Consider the following 16,096-nt stretch of genomic DNA (forward strand, 5'->3'; position numbering starts at 1 on the left):
TATTCAAAACAATGCATTTTATATTATTTTTCTGCTTTCCTGACTCAGTGCTAAGATTTAAAAATAAGCACCTCTGACTTTAAGGCTCTCAGATAAGATGCTCAAGAAACAGAAAGAACTAACTTTCCACTGCTGTCGTTATCACCTCCCTGTTGAAATACTTGCAGACGTACTCCAGGACACTCACCAAGCCCAAGGTAAACTCTGTTTCAATGTCTCTGAAAAGCTCAGAGTTTGAACTCGCTGAGTGCACCTGTACTGTTCCACACGGTACTGCTGAACTGGTTCTCCAAAGCCAAAGAAAACCTACGATAAATACCCCATGCTGACTTGTGTTGTGTTTTGAACACGCCGACAGTTACCTTCACTAGGATTTTCCCTTTCAGATTCTGAGGGCTAGGAAGCTGCCTGGAATCTCCAGTGCTTACAGATGACAAGTCGAGTTTGTCACCAAATATCTCCTTCAAGTACTGAGCGATCTTCTTTTGCTGTTGAATACTGCAATGGTTTTCAATGGACAGTATCACTGGAAACCTAGAAATAAAACGCCCAGACATGGTCATAACTGTGTTTTAAGAGAGAAGACCTGCACATCTTACCACATAAACCAATTTAAGCAGTTTGCTTTTGCATTGGCAGTAGCCTGGAAACAAACGCACTTTGGGAGGAAGGACTCTGCACAGGAACTCCCAAATCCCTGCTCTGTCAGAATCCCTCAGGTAGTCCCTACAGGTGATTCTGCCCTCTCTCTCCAACCCCACCCACTTGCACAGAGGGTGACAAAGTTTGAAAGCGATGATCACTGAGCATGAGGCACAGAGAAACTTGCGACAAAGCTCATCAGCAACGCAAAGCCTTTTTGTTCTGTGTAGCTGAGCAGAAGTTACACTATTCCTTTGCAAGCCACACACAAAGTCTTCATAAGCTGTAAGTGATCAGCAAGCTGGGCCTTGAGAAAAGCTTTTCAAGATGAACAGATTCAAAGGAATTGCTCTCTCCTCTCTGTTCATCTTCTGAACATTGATAGCTACAATTCATCATGTTCATCTTCATGAACAATTTGACTTTGTCTTAGTAAGTGCAGCTACAGTGAGTCAGATCAAATCCCTGAAGATGCTCAGAAGAAGAGAAGTTCTTCTGGAGAAGAAGAACTATTTGGCAACACTTTCCAGAATACTCTCCCAGGCTCCACAAATTTGCAGCTCAAGTTTCTTGAGCTAAAAACATTCCTTCTGTATATAATAGCCTATTTCTCCCACAAATTTGCCCAGCTGTTTTCTGAACTCTTGGCAGCCCCCGAATCCTACGGCATGGAACCCCAGAGCCCCACTACACACCAACTGAAGAGCCACATCTTTCAGTTTTGAATTCATCAGCTCCTATTTCTAATCAACATCATCAAACTTTTGGGCTCACATTTTTTTTTTTTTAATTTTTTTTTTTTTTATTCCACACGCCCATTGTTGGGTCACTTTTTTTTTTATTAACGTAAATAGAAGTTAGCTTTTTCCCTCTATTCTCTCTAAACTACTCAAAATTCTCCACACCCACTCATGATTTGAGACAGTTGTGTGTATATATGGTTAAACTCCATGATTTTAATAATAAACTGTTAGATAATACCATGACAAACAAAATAGGATCTGAACATTACCCCAAATCTCAATATTTCCTCATACTACATGAGACAGCTTTTCAATTTTCCTACTGAACTAAAGTATTTTTCTTAGGTAGAGAATATTATGGCATTGATTTTTAAGGAGAATTTCCCCATGGATATGAGTAGGAAGTTCTGTTCGAACAAAGGACCAAACTAATCTGTAGATATTCAACAGTCTCAGACTGTTCAAAGTATTACTGAGTTTACAACGCATGAAAGGTCTTTCTGAGGTTGAATTTCTAACTTGATTCATAGAAAGAGCTCATGCAGCTGAACAATAAATATGACACAGGCAATAAACAGGGGAACAGAATCAACTTCATAATTTCTCAATGTGTTTAAAGGAATATATGCACTTCCTGATGTTGACTGTTGATTTTGACATGGGATTAACTACACAAAACAGACGGGTGTAGCTTCACGACTGACTCTACACTTACTCGTTTTTGATGAAGGCGTATTTATTGATAGTTTCTGCCACATCACGGAAGAGTATTTTAGAAGTAAGAGTATAGCCGTGGTGCACTACTGGCTCTCCATCTGGACCATCCCAGCAATCCACTATTAAGACAAAAAAAAGCTATGCATTAAGAGATGCCCGTGATCTTACACATTTCTGCTGATCTTGCTTGCCAGCAGAACTCATGTACACTGCTCAGCCACGCAGGTGTCAACAAGCTTCATTCAATCTATTACAACCTACCAATTGAGTTAAGACTAACATGACAGTCTTGTCTTATATCAAATGAGAAATCTGCAACCTAAAACTGTTTTTTCCCCCTTATATTAAACCGAGGTTCTTTCCTCATATATAAAATTCCAAAGGTGTAACAGGTCAAATAACGTGTACAGCTATCCCTTGAGAAAGCAGCTTCTGCTTCTGAAGACAAACTATTTAAAACCAATTTAGTCTTTTCCCACTCTCAATTAAACTCACAATTTTATAACTGACTACAGTAAAAGTAGCATCAAATCCATCCCATGTAGAATGGACTAGGACACTAATACTTTTCCTAATGAGTTACTGTACCCTGGATTTACACCAAACTTGTCACTACTGTTGCCTCTACAGGAAGTTAAACACTTCACAAAGAGAAAGCTACAGAGCTATTACCTAGGCTGTACAGTGTCCACAACAGTTTTGAGGTCAAGCACATTAACACAACACTGTGTGTTTTAGTGAACGTTCCTACAGAAGGGAAAGTACAGGGATAGACTACCCAATTTTCTCAGGTTCACCTTCTCTAATTAATTTTTAAATTCAGATTAACAAATTGTTCTTCCAGAGATGAGTTTTGTAATACTAGTCATAAAAACATTGAGTTTAAATTTGTCAGAAGACTTTACTCCATCCAGAATCTTGAAAAGAAAAATACTAATGTTTTGTTATTATTTAAATCATGCAGAACTCAAACAAGAATCCAACGCAATCTCCAGGCTATCAGACAAACAGCACCTTGTTTTCTTCCACCAGCATCCAGCCAACTAAACAGCATCCTACCCCTATTGTGGCAGACCAAAACCAAGCTTCTCAGCTCTAAGATGGTGACAGAAACAGATCCACAGCTGTGCTGATAGAAGTCACCATTTGCTCACCTGTCCTCTTCCTACAGGCACTTTTAATCTTCCCTTTGCATCCGCAGGAGGAACTGCACATGCAAACATCTGCCTTCCCATTCAGCTTATAAAAGAGAAAGGTCTTTGCTGGCCCAGCTCATTCTGAGCTATGTAGATTAGGAAGCACTTCTGTGAAGCAGTAACCTCCAGCACAGGGGAACCGCAGAGCGGAACAGCCAGGGCTGCTTGGCTGGAACTGCAGGGATCCAAAACCAATGCCTGCCCTGTGCCTTACCAGGGCTTGTGCAACAAAAAAATGCTTCACAAACATGGGCCAACGGAAAACTGGCACTGAGAAAATCATAAGACCACAGCAGCAGGTAGGAGAAACCAGTGGTGTCTATGAAGTTTGTCTGAGAAGGTCATTCCCAATAGAAAAATTCCTGTTTAGACTGCTAGAAAACAGGAGTTTACCAATGAAGTTAATCAGACAGTGAAGCATTAATGCTTTGAGTTTGCCACTGACTTTGTCCTTAAAAGAAACAGCCATCATACTTCCCACAACCAGCAAGTTACACTAAAAATATACCTTCAATACATCGACAACCGTCTTGCAGCACTCGTGCATACATCTCCACTCTGGACTGGGACAGCAGCTGGTCTCCTGTCAGGTATGTATTGTGAGATGAAGCAATAAAGTAGTTACAAAGGGGTTGATCCATATCCTGATGCACTTCGCAATGCAGTGGATTAAATATCTCACAAGCAGGGCTGCGCATGAAGTTGGTGAAACCTTTGAACAAAGAAACAGTTTTGCCATGGATGGAGTGTATCTTGCCAAGCAAATGATTTGCACTCAACACTTCCTTCTGTTTAGGCTTGTCAGTGCTAACTCCTGCCTCCAAAACCACTGAATCACATAGCAGGGATTAATCTTCCTGTATGCCACGTTTTCAGCATGTTAACTGCTGTCTGTGGCTTGCCTGGTTCTCTGCAAACTGCAGAGGCTGCACAGACTCAGTCCACTGCTGGCACACACACAGGTATTTCTTATTGAAGCCTATGGAAGTGCTGATACCTTTGAGAAGAACATGATCCCAAGATCCAACCCTCATCCCCAGACAATGTTCAAACAGTTTTGAACTAGAAAAGGAAATAATCTAGAAAGACACATTTATGACTGCAAAAAAAGAAAGTATTTGAGAAACCTGACATTGAGATAAGCCTCTTCAGAAATTAACAACCAACAGCAAAAAAAAAAGTAGGATTCTAAGAGAAGCATAAAGGTAATGAATAGTAGCTGTATGAGAAGACCAAAAACCCCACAGAGCAACACCGCCACTGCCCATCCTATTTTCAGATCTAATGTTTCATTCAGACCCTCAAACGGGGTGATTACAAAAATACACTCGCGAAAACTCTCTGAAAGCCTGGAGAAGCTCCCTACACCAAATCCAGTGCACAAACTAAGACAAGTGTGCTCAAACTGCCTTCTGCAGTTCAGACAAAACCACTCCGCTAATAACTGCAACAGAAGAAGGTGTTATTGGTTTTGTTAGAATTGGTGGAAGAAAATATCCTCCCTCACAATTATTCCGTGAGATAAAACGAATCTCTTAATCTAGATGCTACTGCAAACAGACAATATGCAGCTAAACTACGAGTCATTACTGTTAGAAAAACTTTTTTCCTCCTTCTCCTTCTTAAACTGGTATCCCCTCCCCTCTCTTGATTCTTGTTAAGCGTCAGTATAACAGAGAAACTGGGTGAAATACTTGGGGAGCATCAGTCCGCATTCCCTGGGATGCTGAATTGTGCCTTTGAGGGCGAGTGACCCCTTAGAGGAATATCACTGGGTAGGTGAGAGGGAACCTCAGCATCATGTTCAGCAAGATGCAAAGGGTTTGAGATGCACACCGTGTTTCCTTCAATGGACCCTTGTGATGGTAACAGGTAAGAGCTATCCTGTTCTGCTCCATCACAAGTGCAACGTCTTGTAAATAAGAGGAGGCAGAGGAAATCCCTCAAAGGGAGGTTGTAGTGAAGTGGGAGTCGGCCTCTTCTCCCAGGCAACCAGCGATAGGACAAGAGGACACAGCCTCAAGCTTGGCCAGGGGAGGGTCAGGTTGGACATTAGGAAGCATTTCTTCTCAGCAAGGGTCATTAGCCATTGGAAGGGGCTGCCCAGGGAGGTGGTGGAGTCACCATCTCTGGAGGGGTTGAAGAAAAGACTGGACATGGCACTTAGTGCCATGGTCTAGTTGCCATGGTGGTGTCAGGGCAATGGTTGGACTCGATGATCTCAGAGGGCTCTTCCAACCTGATTGATTCTGTGAAATACTGGGCAACAGAAGAGATTTAGGATATGACGCCTGCGAGAGTCTGGGTTTGATATTCTACAGATCTGCCAGGACTTTGTGCTGCTGTTGATGCCTCACAGGTCCCAAGTTGAGAAGCAATCTTCAGAAGGTAGCAACAGCACCAAGAACAAAACAGAAGAACACACTCCTACCAAAGTTAAAGAAAGATCTGACAGTTCATACAGATCACAGGACAGAAACAGGAGCCAAACTGACAACCTGGCTTGGAAATAAATGGGTTTTTTCCCCAAGTTTACTGCTGACGCTTTGGCTGTCCCAGTGCCACTCTTTTGCTGTAAGACACCGTGTAGACAAGGTAGCAGCCTCCCAAAGGGCTGCACTGCAGCCCAGAGCAGGGGCCCCGTACTAGCCAATTCCCTACTCTAGCCAATTTCACTCCAGTTTAGTTTTCTCTACGCTGCAAGTTTATGTGAGGAGATGGTACTTGGTTTATATCCCTATAAATCAGATCAGTGCTGAATAGAGAAAGTTTTAAAAATACCTCCTTTGAGAATGAGAAATGTAAAATATTTCCAAAGGACAGTGCAAACAATACCCAACCTGAAAGCAACTCAAACATACAAGAAGCAGCAGCAAGATTAAAAGGAACAGAAATGCTTTCAGAAGTATTTTTGTTAAATGCCATAGCTTGTTCATTTGCTTTCCTTATTGCAGTTTAAGTGCAGTGCCCAGGGTCACACTGGAAGCTTGTTTAAGATCTGGGAGGCCATATCCAGGGTTTAAGTACCATGAGGAGGAAGATTTCTCCTCCCCCCTACCCCAAAATCACCATGTAAATTATGCTGCTTCATGAAGGATATCTTCTGGGCAAATAAATTAACACGCCACATCATTGAATCTATTTCATTCCAATTCAGATTTTGATTTGATACTAAGTTGGATTCTGGATAAATATACCATCTACAATTGCTTTGGCAAACAAGGTAAATAAGGTATTAAACCCCAAAGAAAATGCAACTATCCATATTTTATTTCACATAAGCATAAATCAAAGGATTGTACAGGACCAATTCCAGATCTACAGAGACAGAGCAGAATGAAAACTTTGCTGTTATTACTTCAGTTAGAACAGGCTATAGTATAAAATACACGGTATAGAATGTTTTATGTTTGTGTTTTCCAAATAGACAGCAATAAATTCATGCAAGCCTAAGGCTTACACATTAGTGTATGGTGGCTATGATGTATTGCTGTGCAACACTAGCTGCTAATTCACTCCACCTACTCTTATCCCTCCCATGTCTCACAAAAATGCACCTACGTCACTGACTGCTGATCTTCTATGTAGCTATCACAGTCAAATATTATAAGCTACACCAAATCACTGTTACAGCTTTTCTGTCTTATTACAGTATAAAGACAAAACTAATTTTGAAATCAAAAACTTTACCTTCAATCCCAAGAACATTCTGCTTCTTGTTTTCTTCTGATACTTCAAACTTCTGTATGACGTCAAGACAATATTCTGGCGTCACATTATTCATCTGCACAAAAACAACAGTGTTGGTGCACTTATTTTTTCTACCATGTCACCAGCATGTCAAAATCTACTTTAGGCCTCTGGGTCCAGTTGAAAAACCTTATGATCAAACCTTGAGTTCAGTCAAATATGAACAGGACAGTTCAGTAACACTACTGTAAAAGGACTAAGATTTTGGTTTGATTTTTGTCAGTGCTGCACAAGCCTCATGGCTCTTACCTTTGAGGAGAAAAATAGGAGCGAGATGAAAATTAGCTGTTAAGCACACTTAATAATGGTTGTACTGGGCAACAGTGCTGAAATGAGAACTATGAAGTTATATTCGTTAATATAATCTACTTAAACATGCAAAAAAGATTTGGAGGGTTTGATTTCATTTTCATGCATTTTCCAGTTCTGCGATTTCATTACTTCCAAGAGAGTTCACTGTAATATACAGGCTATGAGATAAATAATTAGATTTTGAAATGAAAAACAGCAGTTCTGAAACAAACAAGAGTTGTGTCATCAGCTTCAACTAGCCCACAACTGAAGTCCTAAGTGACTAGTGGGGCCAGAGTATCACCACACACTTATATTTCCTCTAAAATTAAAGGAAAGAAGTAGCTTCTGTCACTCATCTCTTCTCGCCCCCAACCCCTCTAAGCTGTAGAGAGCCAAAGTGAGAACTAACATTAGGTGTATTTCATTTTCTCCACTAATATCATCACAGGATGGCAATGACGACACTAAACCCTTTGGCAGCTTATTTGAACCATTATTCTGTTCACTGTTTGCACTCTGCATCCTTTGCCAAAGTCAGCTCTAACGCCCTGACACACAGAGCAGTCTGGAAGCAAGGGAGCATGCGTCCCTCTGTTAGTGTGTCATCTCTTAACACGACTGCTTCAGGCAGGAGGGAGGTTAGTCATCCTGCAGATTACATAATAGTTATTGTTTAAATCCAAAAATGGTCCCTCCATGAACTGTTCTCTTACTAATGGACTTCTCTTTCAGACAGCAAAACCAATTTCATTTACTCTGCTGCATCTGCAGCCTTTGATGAATTGGTGCTTTCCATTATTCCCCGTAGCTCAGTATTCCCAGCATCAGCACCCAGTTTTTATTCTTGCACTGGGGAAGCATGGCTCAGCCCATTTCCTTCTCCAAACATTTTATATCTCCTAGCTAATCCAACAATCACGAGATGCCTGCAGGAATTATACAGGATAACAGGAAGGAGAACAATTCAGCAGAGAAAATAACTGATTATCCTAGCTCAAGTAGATGTTGCTGTTTGATTGCAAACACTGTTCATAGCAGGCCCTTCTTCTGCACGAGCTGGCTAGAATTAACTTTTTTATTATCCCCCATGGCTCCTTGATGGCTGAGTGGCAGGCTACTTGTGTGCTCTAGCAACAAAAACGTCTCATCTAGTCCAAAGCTGCATCTGCTAAGGGAAAAGTCCACTGATTTGTGCTTTTTAACTGTACCTTAAGAGATAACTTCAGCTACTAATTTATATTTGTTTTCATTAAGCTTTAAAGTATTCCACTAGAAATAATATCCAATAATAATGATCATTGCTGATGGCTGAATATTTAGATACACGGATTACTGAAGACGGGCAAGAGTGAAGCTTCCAGAATCTCTTAGATACGGGGTTACTGGCTATATTCCTGGTTAAAAGCTTTAATTTGATGCAGATATGTTTTTTAAAAGAGTATCAGCTTTTGAATGACCGATAGGACCTTGGTTTTGAAGTAAATGAACTAGCAATTAATTTTCCTAAAATAAGATCCTACAAAACTACCAAAAAAGCAACATCAGCCCTAATCTTCAGTGAAGGGGTAGCAGAAAGAAGGGAGAAAACACTTTTGATTTCCCCAGTCTCCTTGGAAGCAGGTCAGACTGTATTGCCAAAAACTGAACGTCATCTGCAGTGCCAGGCCATGGGAGAGCCCTCTTCTGCAAAGGCCCCCAGGCTACGGATGGGAATTGTTCTCATTTCCCATTCTGATGGGAAAGGAAATAAGAGAAAGGAATGCAAAGAAGAAGAGAAGTTTGGGGAAAAAAAAAGGGGCAGGGGAAGGAGGAGTTAGAAAAGTACAATGCTAATGACAGGTGTTCCTAGACACGACACCAACCCACCAGTGTGCCAACAGTGCTCTGGTGGTTTAGGCTTTAGTTGTTCACACTTAATCATTCTGTAAGAAAAAGCAAAATATAAATAACCAAAGCAAAGACGTTCTTCCAATTCCAGTGCAAGATGTCAATGTAAAATGTCATGACATATCGAGTTATCATAAATCAGTATACTGATTATCCTTCTGTGTAAGCATGAGAGAGGAGGAAGGCAGCAGCCTGCTTTCCAGCTGAGAGTTTGTGTCGCTGCAATAGGGGCTTTTTGCAGAAAGCAGCAAGGATTGACCAGGCAGAATGATCAGGTCTTGTCTGCCTTGTCTGATATTAACAAGCTCCACGGTCTCTCCTCACTCTAAAGTCCATGTACCAACACTAATATTCTTATAATTTCCTGTTCCTTTTGGGACACTGGTTCTTGATATCCTTCAGTACACACTGTTTCAGATCATCACCTAACACATACTGACATTTCCTGGCATATACTGTCTCGTTATATTCCTTTAAAACTTCTTCCAAGAGAGCAGGTAGAGTTGTTTCAAAATATTCATTTTCTAAAAGTGTACTTAATTCCCACTTCTTATGACTTTTTGTCACATTTTCACTATTTACCACATCACTAGTTATTCCTGTGACACTGTATAATTAGTGTAGATAAGTAATAAGAGTAAAGTTGCTCCCTCTAGCAGGCTTAACTCAAAATGCACTAACCCGTATTGAATAATTAGGTAAAAGCTTTACATAATTATATGTGCATGTTCTGCAGGTGTAATTGTTATAAAATTACTTCCTCCTCAGTTCAATTAAAAGAGCAGAGGCATTAATTTTTGCCACTAGTTTCATTTGGGCTGCATACAGCAGCAGCCCTTTTAACCATGGAAGATACCAGCTTGGTACCAACTCGATGGCGTGGTATTGACATTTCCATCTGGTTCCTGTCACTCGGGAGCACGACGGGGCGCATCACACAACATGCAGCACACCCTGGAGCATGCAGAGAACGCTGCTGAAGGCAAGATCTCAGCGGCTGTCCTTTTTCTCAGGACAGATGAAAAATGTATTGCAAAGTAAGTGATCCATGGTAAGGCTGCAGGTGGCAAGCAGGCACGTGGGAAACCTCCCCCTCAGTAAATGAAAACTAAATATTTCAGGTTTGTAACAGCAAAGCAGCCTTGCAACTGCATAAAACCATCAGCACAAGAGTCAAAAAGGTCTCTGCTATGACTGAAACAAAAGCACTTGGTGTGATATGCATACAGCAGACAGGAGGAGGGGAGGACAGACGCTGCAGCAGCAATCAGACAACAGCCGCAGGCTGGCTGACCCCTGAGCACAGGGCACCATCGCTGTGGGCTCCCATGACCAGGGCAGAATGAGGCCACCCACTCTACGATGCAGGTCCAGAATGGCTAGCAACTGCAAAGCTGCTCTTTAACAGGGAAGATGATGTTTGTGGAGCCTATTTCACCCAAGCCCCACTACTCAAAGACAAGCATGAGACAAGCTCTGTCAGTCAAAAGAGCCTGGAGATCCTGCTGTGGAAGCAATCTGCCATACAGCAGGAGATTAGTTTCTGGGAAGGACCAACTCAGACAGCGATGTTGGTTTATTAATAAAGGACACTCCCAAAGGGACAACAGTCAGGCATAACTGGACATCCACGGATGTTCCGCCCTCACAGCCACTTGTGCCAAGAGGACTGCAGGACCAGAAGTCATTCCAGGAAACCAGCCCACTTTCTGCTCGTCTGACATTTGAAGCCATGTAATTGCAATTTCAATAGCAATGAGCTGAGTTTAACTGCACCTAATTGGAAACAATCTGTTTCACAAGCTCTCAGGTGAAGGCAACAGGGAGCTCTCCTGAAAAAAAGCCACCAGCTTAGCAAATTAGAAAACCCAAACCCCTTTTGTTCTATCCTCAGGCTGCAGAATATTTAAAAGTCTTGCCAAAAGAGTAGCAGATGGAGTTGGACAGGCTGTCCACAGAGCAGCCAGACAAAAGCAAAATGGAAATGCTGTTTGGTTGAAGGCACTTGAGAGCTGCATTATGATTTGAACCATTACCAGCTTTTGAAGGCAATCCTGCCTTACCCGAGGACATTGTTATCATGTCTGTGTTCCGAAAACACTGAAGGGTAAATCTGCTGTTAATACTGGGAAGTGGGAAGACCAGAGGGAAGAGGCAAAGATAGTGCAAGGTGCTTCTCAAGTATGCTGCCGAGAGGTTCATCTACAAGAGATGTTGCTCTTACTTTTTTTTTTTTGCAGGGGGTGAGGGGGATAATGTTGAGCAGAGCTTTTACAGCTGATAGCCCTGACCACATTCAGCGTTTTGAGTAGCATGTAGACAGAGGAGAGGATGCAGTATGCCAGACTTGACAGTCAACTTGTTTTTCTGCTGCATCAGTGGTTTCATAATGTCCTTGTGCACCCACAAAGACAGCTCTTCTGCCTCTTTCACATGTTTTTCTTCCTGCTCCAGGTCCCTGAGTGCCCTCTCATACCATTGCTCTTCAGCTGTTCCTGGGCACGTCAGCATCTCCATGAACATGTCCTCCCTGGAGCACTTCTTTGCTTTCTCATCAGTGTCAACCTTGCTGCTGCTGCTGTCAAGGGTGCTCCTCTGAAGGGCACCCAAGTAGAAGGCAGTGATTAGAAATGAAACAAAGGAAAAAGCAGTGAGCTCAGAAGACTGAGGGCAATAGCATAAAGGAAAAAACAAAAACATTTTGTGCTTTAAAGCTGTGATTAGCAGAATCGCTAGGGCCAGATTGCTTGCAGGAATCTGTATGCTGAGGCTATCGCACCGAGATCAGTGACGTGACAGTGCTCCATGTTTCAAGGGGGAGGAAGAAAGAACTGTGGGGCTGTACGTGCCAGGGAATTGCCACAGTGGCCAACAGGGGGAAATTCGGCAGCCAAACAGCACAGACTGTTGAGATTTTATGGTAGGGATAACTCAGAAAAAGCAGTCACCACAGGCAGGATCCCAGAATGGCACAGGAGATTATCCAACGACTGCAGGCACAACACAGCATCTGGAACCAGGAAGCTCAAGGAGGTTGGGATGTTCGTATTTATTTTCATGAGGTTGTGTTGGAACAACACTCTGCAAGGACGCACAGGGTGAGCAAACAATCCAGGACCAATGGCCAGAAGCAAACAAGAGCCCTAGAGATCACAAGGGTCCTTCTGTGTTCCTCACTGTCCAGTGTACACGTTCTCTCCATGGGTTTCACAGACAACTGTTGCAGTAATTCAGTCTCTTTCAAGATGGGCATGAAAATCTCCACTGGAGGAGCATATTTAGGAAGGGCTAGACTTTTTTGTTCAGCAAGTTTGTTCGCAAGCACATCAGGGGAAAATCTCCAATCTTGACCCAACTTTGCTTCTTAAGTTACTTACGCTTCTTTTCATTTTTATTTTTCTTTTTTAAATTCCTTCTCAGTGCGTCTGTTCCTGCAGCTCCCTGAACCCCACCCCACCTCTCCCCATTGCTTCTCTCTGAGAAGCTTCAGATCGAAGTGCAACCTTCAGACACAACATTTGCTTTCTGTAAGCCCCACACATCTGTGAGGAATGCCTGGAAAACAGACTTCCCTGAAGAAAAATTGGGAAAGAAGGCAGAAGGCCAAGACCTTTACACGTGAAAGCTATCTCCTTGAAATATAAACATCCCCCCACAACACCAATAAACAATCCAGACAAGCTATGCAAGAGAAAGCAACCATGCTAAGACATGATAATCAGCTGTAACGAAGTGTGAATGTTACCTGAATGCCTTTATAAACTCACAAGCATTAACCACATTGCCCTACACTTGCCTTTCTCCTGCCACAGAGTCCGAACAAGTTCAAAATCTAGAAGCATTTAAAAAACAACAAAGCATCTCTTTTTTTTTGTTACAACATTGTTCTTCCCCCCCTGCCCCAAGCTAAACTCTTCCATAGAATTCTTTCCCTATACACAAATGTATTTATATGTACATATATATGGATGCACAGTATTCCCATACCTTTTGTTCCACCTTTAGAAACTGAGCAAGTTCTTCAACAGTGAGGTGATCCTTCTTGTCACTGTAGCTCAAAAGCAACAGGTAGAGATCTCGACGTAAGGACATCATCTTGTAAAACACCGAAAATTCTTCAAAATTTAGGGTTCCTTGGTTCTCATCTGTGTCTGCTTCCTAAGACATAAAGACACTCAGGTAAGCATGCTAAACAGGTGAATTTGGGGAACAAAGCAGAACAAGATTTATGTACACGAACAGAAATTTAATAAATTCTAGTCTGTAAGATTCTGTTCAGACACAAATCCTAGCAGGCTAAAATAACTGCAAAATGATAATACCATCTATTGGATTTTTGGGTGAAAACAGTCACGACACTAAAGCCACAGGTTCCCTCTAAAAGCCTCAATTCCATCTTTAGTTTTGAATTTGTTTCCCATGTAAAGAGGCTCACCCTGGCCTTTATTCTGATCTCTGTTACTCTCCTGTATGGCCTGCAGTTATCCTGGATTAAAACATAGCAAGGAACATAATAATTTCACCCCGCGGCTTCCTCTAACAACAGAGTCTGACATTTTAAAACATTCAGGACAATATCAATGTCTTAAATTTACATTAATTCAAACTGCAATGCTCTTAGCCCCCTGTCAGCACTCTGCAGGGGGGAAAAGTCTGCAGCAGCAATAGGTTCCACACCAAAATATATGCCCAATAGCCCCAGTCTTGATGGCAGTTTTTGTTTATCCTCAGAGGTAGGAAGCGAAGAAAACAGTACTTAATGCATGTTAATACAAGCTTTTTACTGTGAACATCTGCCTAAGAGGATTGCTTTGGATTTTCAAAACAAAGAATATATTCTGGAGAACTGCTGTCAACCACTATGTAGGTCTCCACGAAAAATGAACTTCAGGGAAGCTACAACACTTGCTAAGTTTGAGGCTGTGAGCAGATAATGGAGAGATAAAAGTGTGAAATGTTTAGAAATGTGCTACTGTTCACGTGAACAATGTCCTTCCTTCACAGCTGTATGTAATGTTTTTTCCCTGTAGTTATAAGCCCCCTTGCCATTCCCAAGTCACATTCTGGTAAAAATGGTGTTTCCTTCTGTTCAGGTCAGAACACCTTCTGGGCAGAGTCCTTTTAAGAGTGACTTGGCTTTGAACCTGTTGGCTTGTCTACGCTGGTACACCAAATATCCATTCTTCTCCAGGCAAAGGGTATCCTCATCCTGCTATCACTTCTTCCTCCTCAAGAGAGCTCTTCTAGTTGGTGCCCAGCCTCACTTCTGTAGAAGAGGAGCTTGTCTAACAGCAGATGCAATGAACACCTCTCTGGCCTGCTTTGCTTTCCAAGGACCCAGTTTTACTTTCCCTTCACATAAACCACTCCACTTTGAAGCACCTCTTAGAACAGGCACCAATCTTTACACCAGTGACTCCTAGTACATACACACAACTCAAGCAGCAGCCCCATACTCCGTTCCCAGGGGCAGGACCAGGACTGCTTCCTAGGCCTGGCCACCGCCACGGAGCCACAGGTGCTCCTCGGGGCTGGGGCTGCTTGTGCCATGTCCAAACCTGTAACACCAAGTCACACAAACAGCACCACCCAAGCAGATCAAGTGCAAGAGCAGTGCAGAGCAGCTAGATGGAGGGGTGAGGATTTGTCCCAGTTACTCTGCCGTTCCCTTTATCCTGTGTCAAGTCCTGGAAGCCCACAGGACTGCTAGCACAAAGCATTGCTCATGGGTAAGGCCTTTAGGACTGAGCCCTGAATGACTAACACTAAACAAACCATCAACACTCCTTTTCTATTCGACCATAACAACTTTAACCATGCCTGTAGAGTCTAGGATATTAACTCAGGTATAGGTTGGCAGCAACAGCAGCAAAATAAAAATAAGTAAACTAGTTTATTTTTAACCAAAAGTTGCTCTGATTATACAAAGGCTGACGGTTGCTAGTGCCCTACTTCATTACTAGACACGTGAAAAGTGTTGAGTGAACTACATTTTCTTCCTCTCAGTACATGGCTCCACAACTCTGCCTCTCCTGCAGCAGTCAACAACATCAGCAAAACCCGAGGATCTCAGGGAGCTGCACTTCATTACACCTTGTTACCACTACTGTCATCTGAGCTAGAAACTCAGATCACAGCCGGTAAGCTGAGAAGAAAATAATTCCCAGCTCTCTAGTGTTGAATGAGATTTTATATCATTTTATATCTACTATGTATCTTAAATGACATTTCTAATTTGTGGGAACAAGCACAACCCAAATTCACCTCTGCAACACAACCCCACCAGCTTCCACACTTCTCAAGGCTTTGGGGAGTACCTTATACTCCACAGATATACCTCTAATGCAGATTTTATGCCAAACAAAGCAGATTCTTCAACTTCCCCATGTTTTATAGCAAATCAGCTTGTGGCTGGTACCAGTTTTGAAGAGTTAAGAAAATTTTATTTTGCCCTCCGTTATGTCCTTGGCTTATCTTTCCTTTCCTCCAGTAAACACTAGGGCTGGTGGAAAATGGTAACTGTTTTCTGACAACAGAAGTAAAAAATTGATTCTGGCTAAGTAAAAGGAAGTTGTTAAAACAAAAACTAATTACTTTCATAAAGCTAGTTTCTATTAAACAATTTTCCATAAAGAAAATGGAAGAAGATTTCAATAGAAACGGAGTAACATCATTGTCCATCAATGCCAGCATAGAACAATTCATCTCACAGAGATGAAAACAATAATGCATCTGAAAAAGTAACATTAATAAATTGTGTGGTTCATGTCATTAAAACAATGTTCTGATGCATCTTTGTCTACAAAAAGTTAAGACTTGGAAAAGGTCTGTTAGGTGTTGGAAAGGACAGAGCTTAAGTCCCAACTT

General features: G+C 42.0%; 1 protein-coding gene across 1 annotated transcript in view; it reads right to left on the minus strand.

Moving 5' to 3' along the window:
- PLCH1 (phospholipase C eta 1) overlaps window positions 1-16,096 on the minus strand; it is a 62,858-nt gene that overhangs the window by 20,874 nt on the left and 25,888 nt on the right. Inside the window, exons 5-9 of the mRNA XM_068406362.1 lie at window positions 13,217-13,387; window positions 6,989-7,082; window positions 3,807-4,010; window positions 2,101-2,221; window positions 363-534 (exon numbers count right to left, since the gene is read on the minus strand). Coding sequence (XP_068262463.1) covers window positions 363-534; window positions 2,101-2,221; window positions 3,807-4,010; window positions 6,989-7,082; window positions 13,217-13,387 — 762 coding nt within the window. The remainder of the gene's footprint in view (window positions 1-362; window positions 535-2,100; window positions 2,222-3,806; window positions 4,011-6,988; window positions 7,083-13,216; window positions 13,388-16,096) is intronic.

This window comes from Nyctibius grandis, chromosome 8 (genome assembly GCF_013368605.1).
Source record: "Nyctibius grandis isolate bNycGra1 chromosome 8, bNycGra1.pri, whole genome shotgun sequence".
NCBI classification, from domain to species: Eukaryota; Metazoa; Chordata; class Aves; order Nyctibiiformes; family Nyctibiidae; genus Nyctibius; species Nyctibius grandis.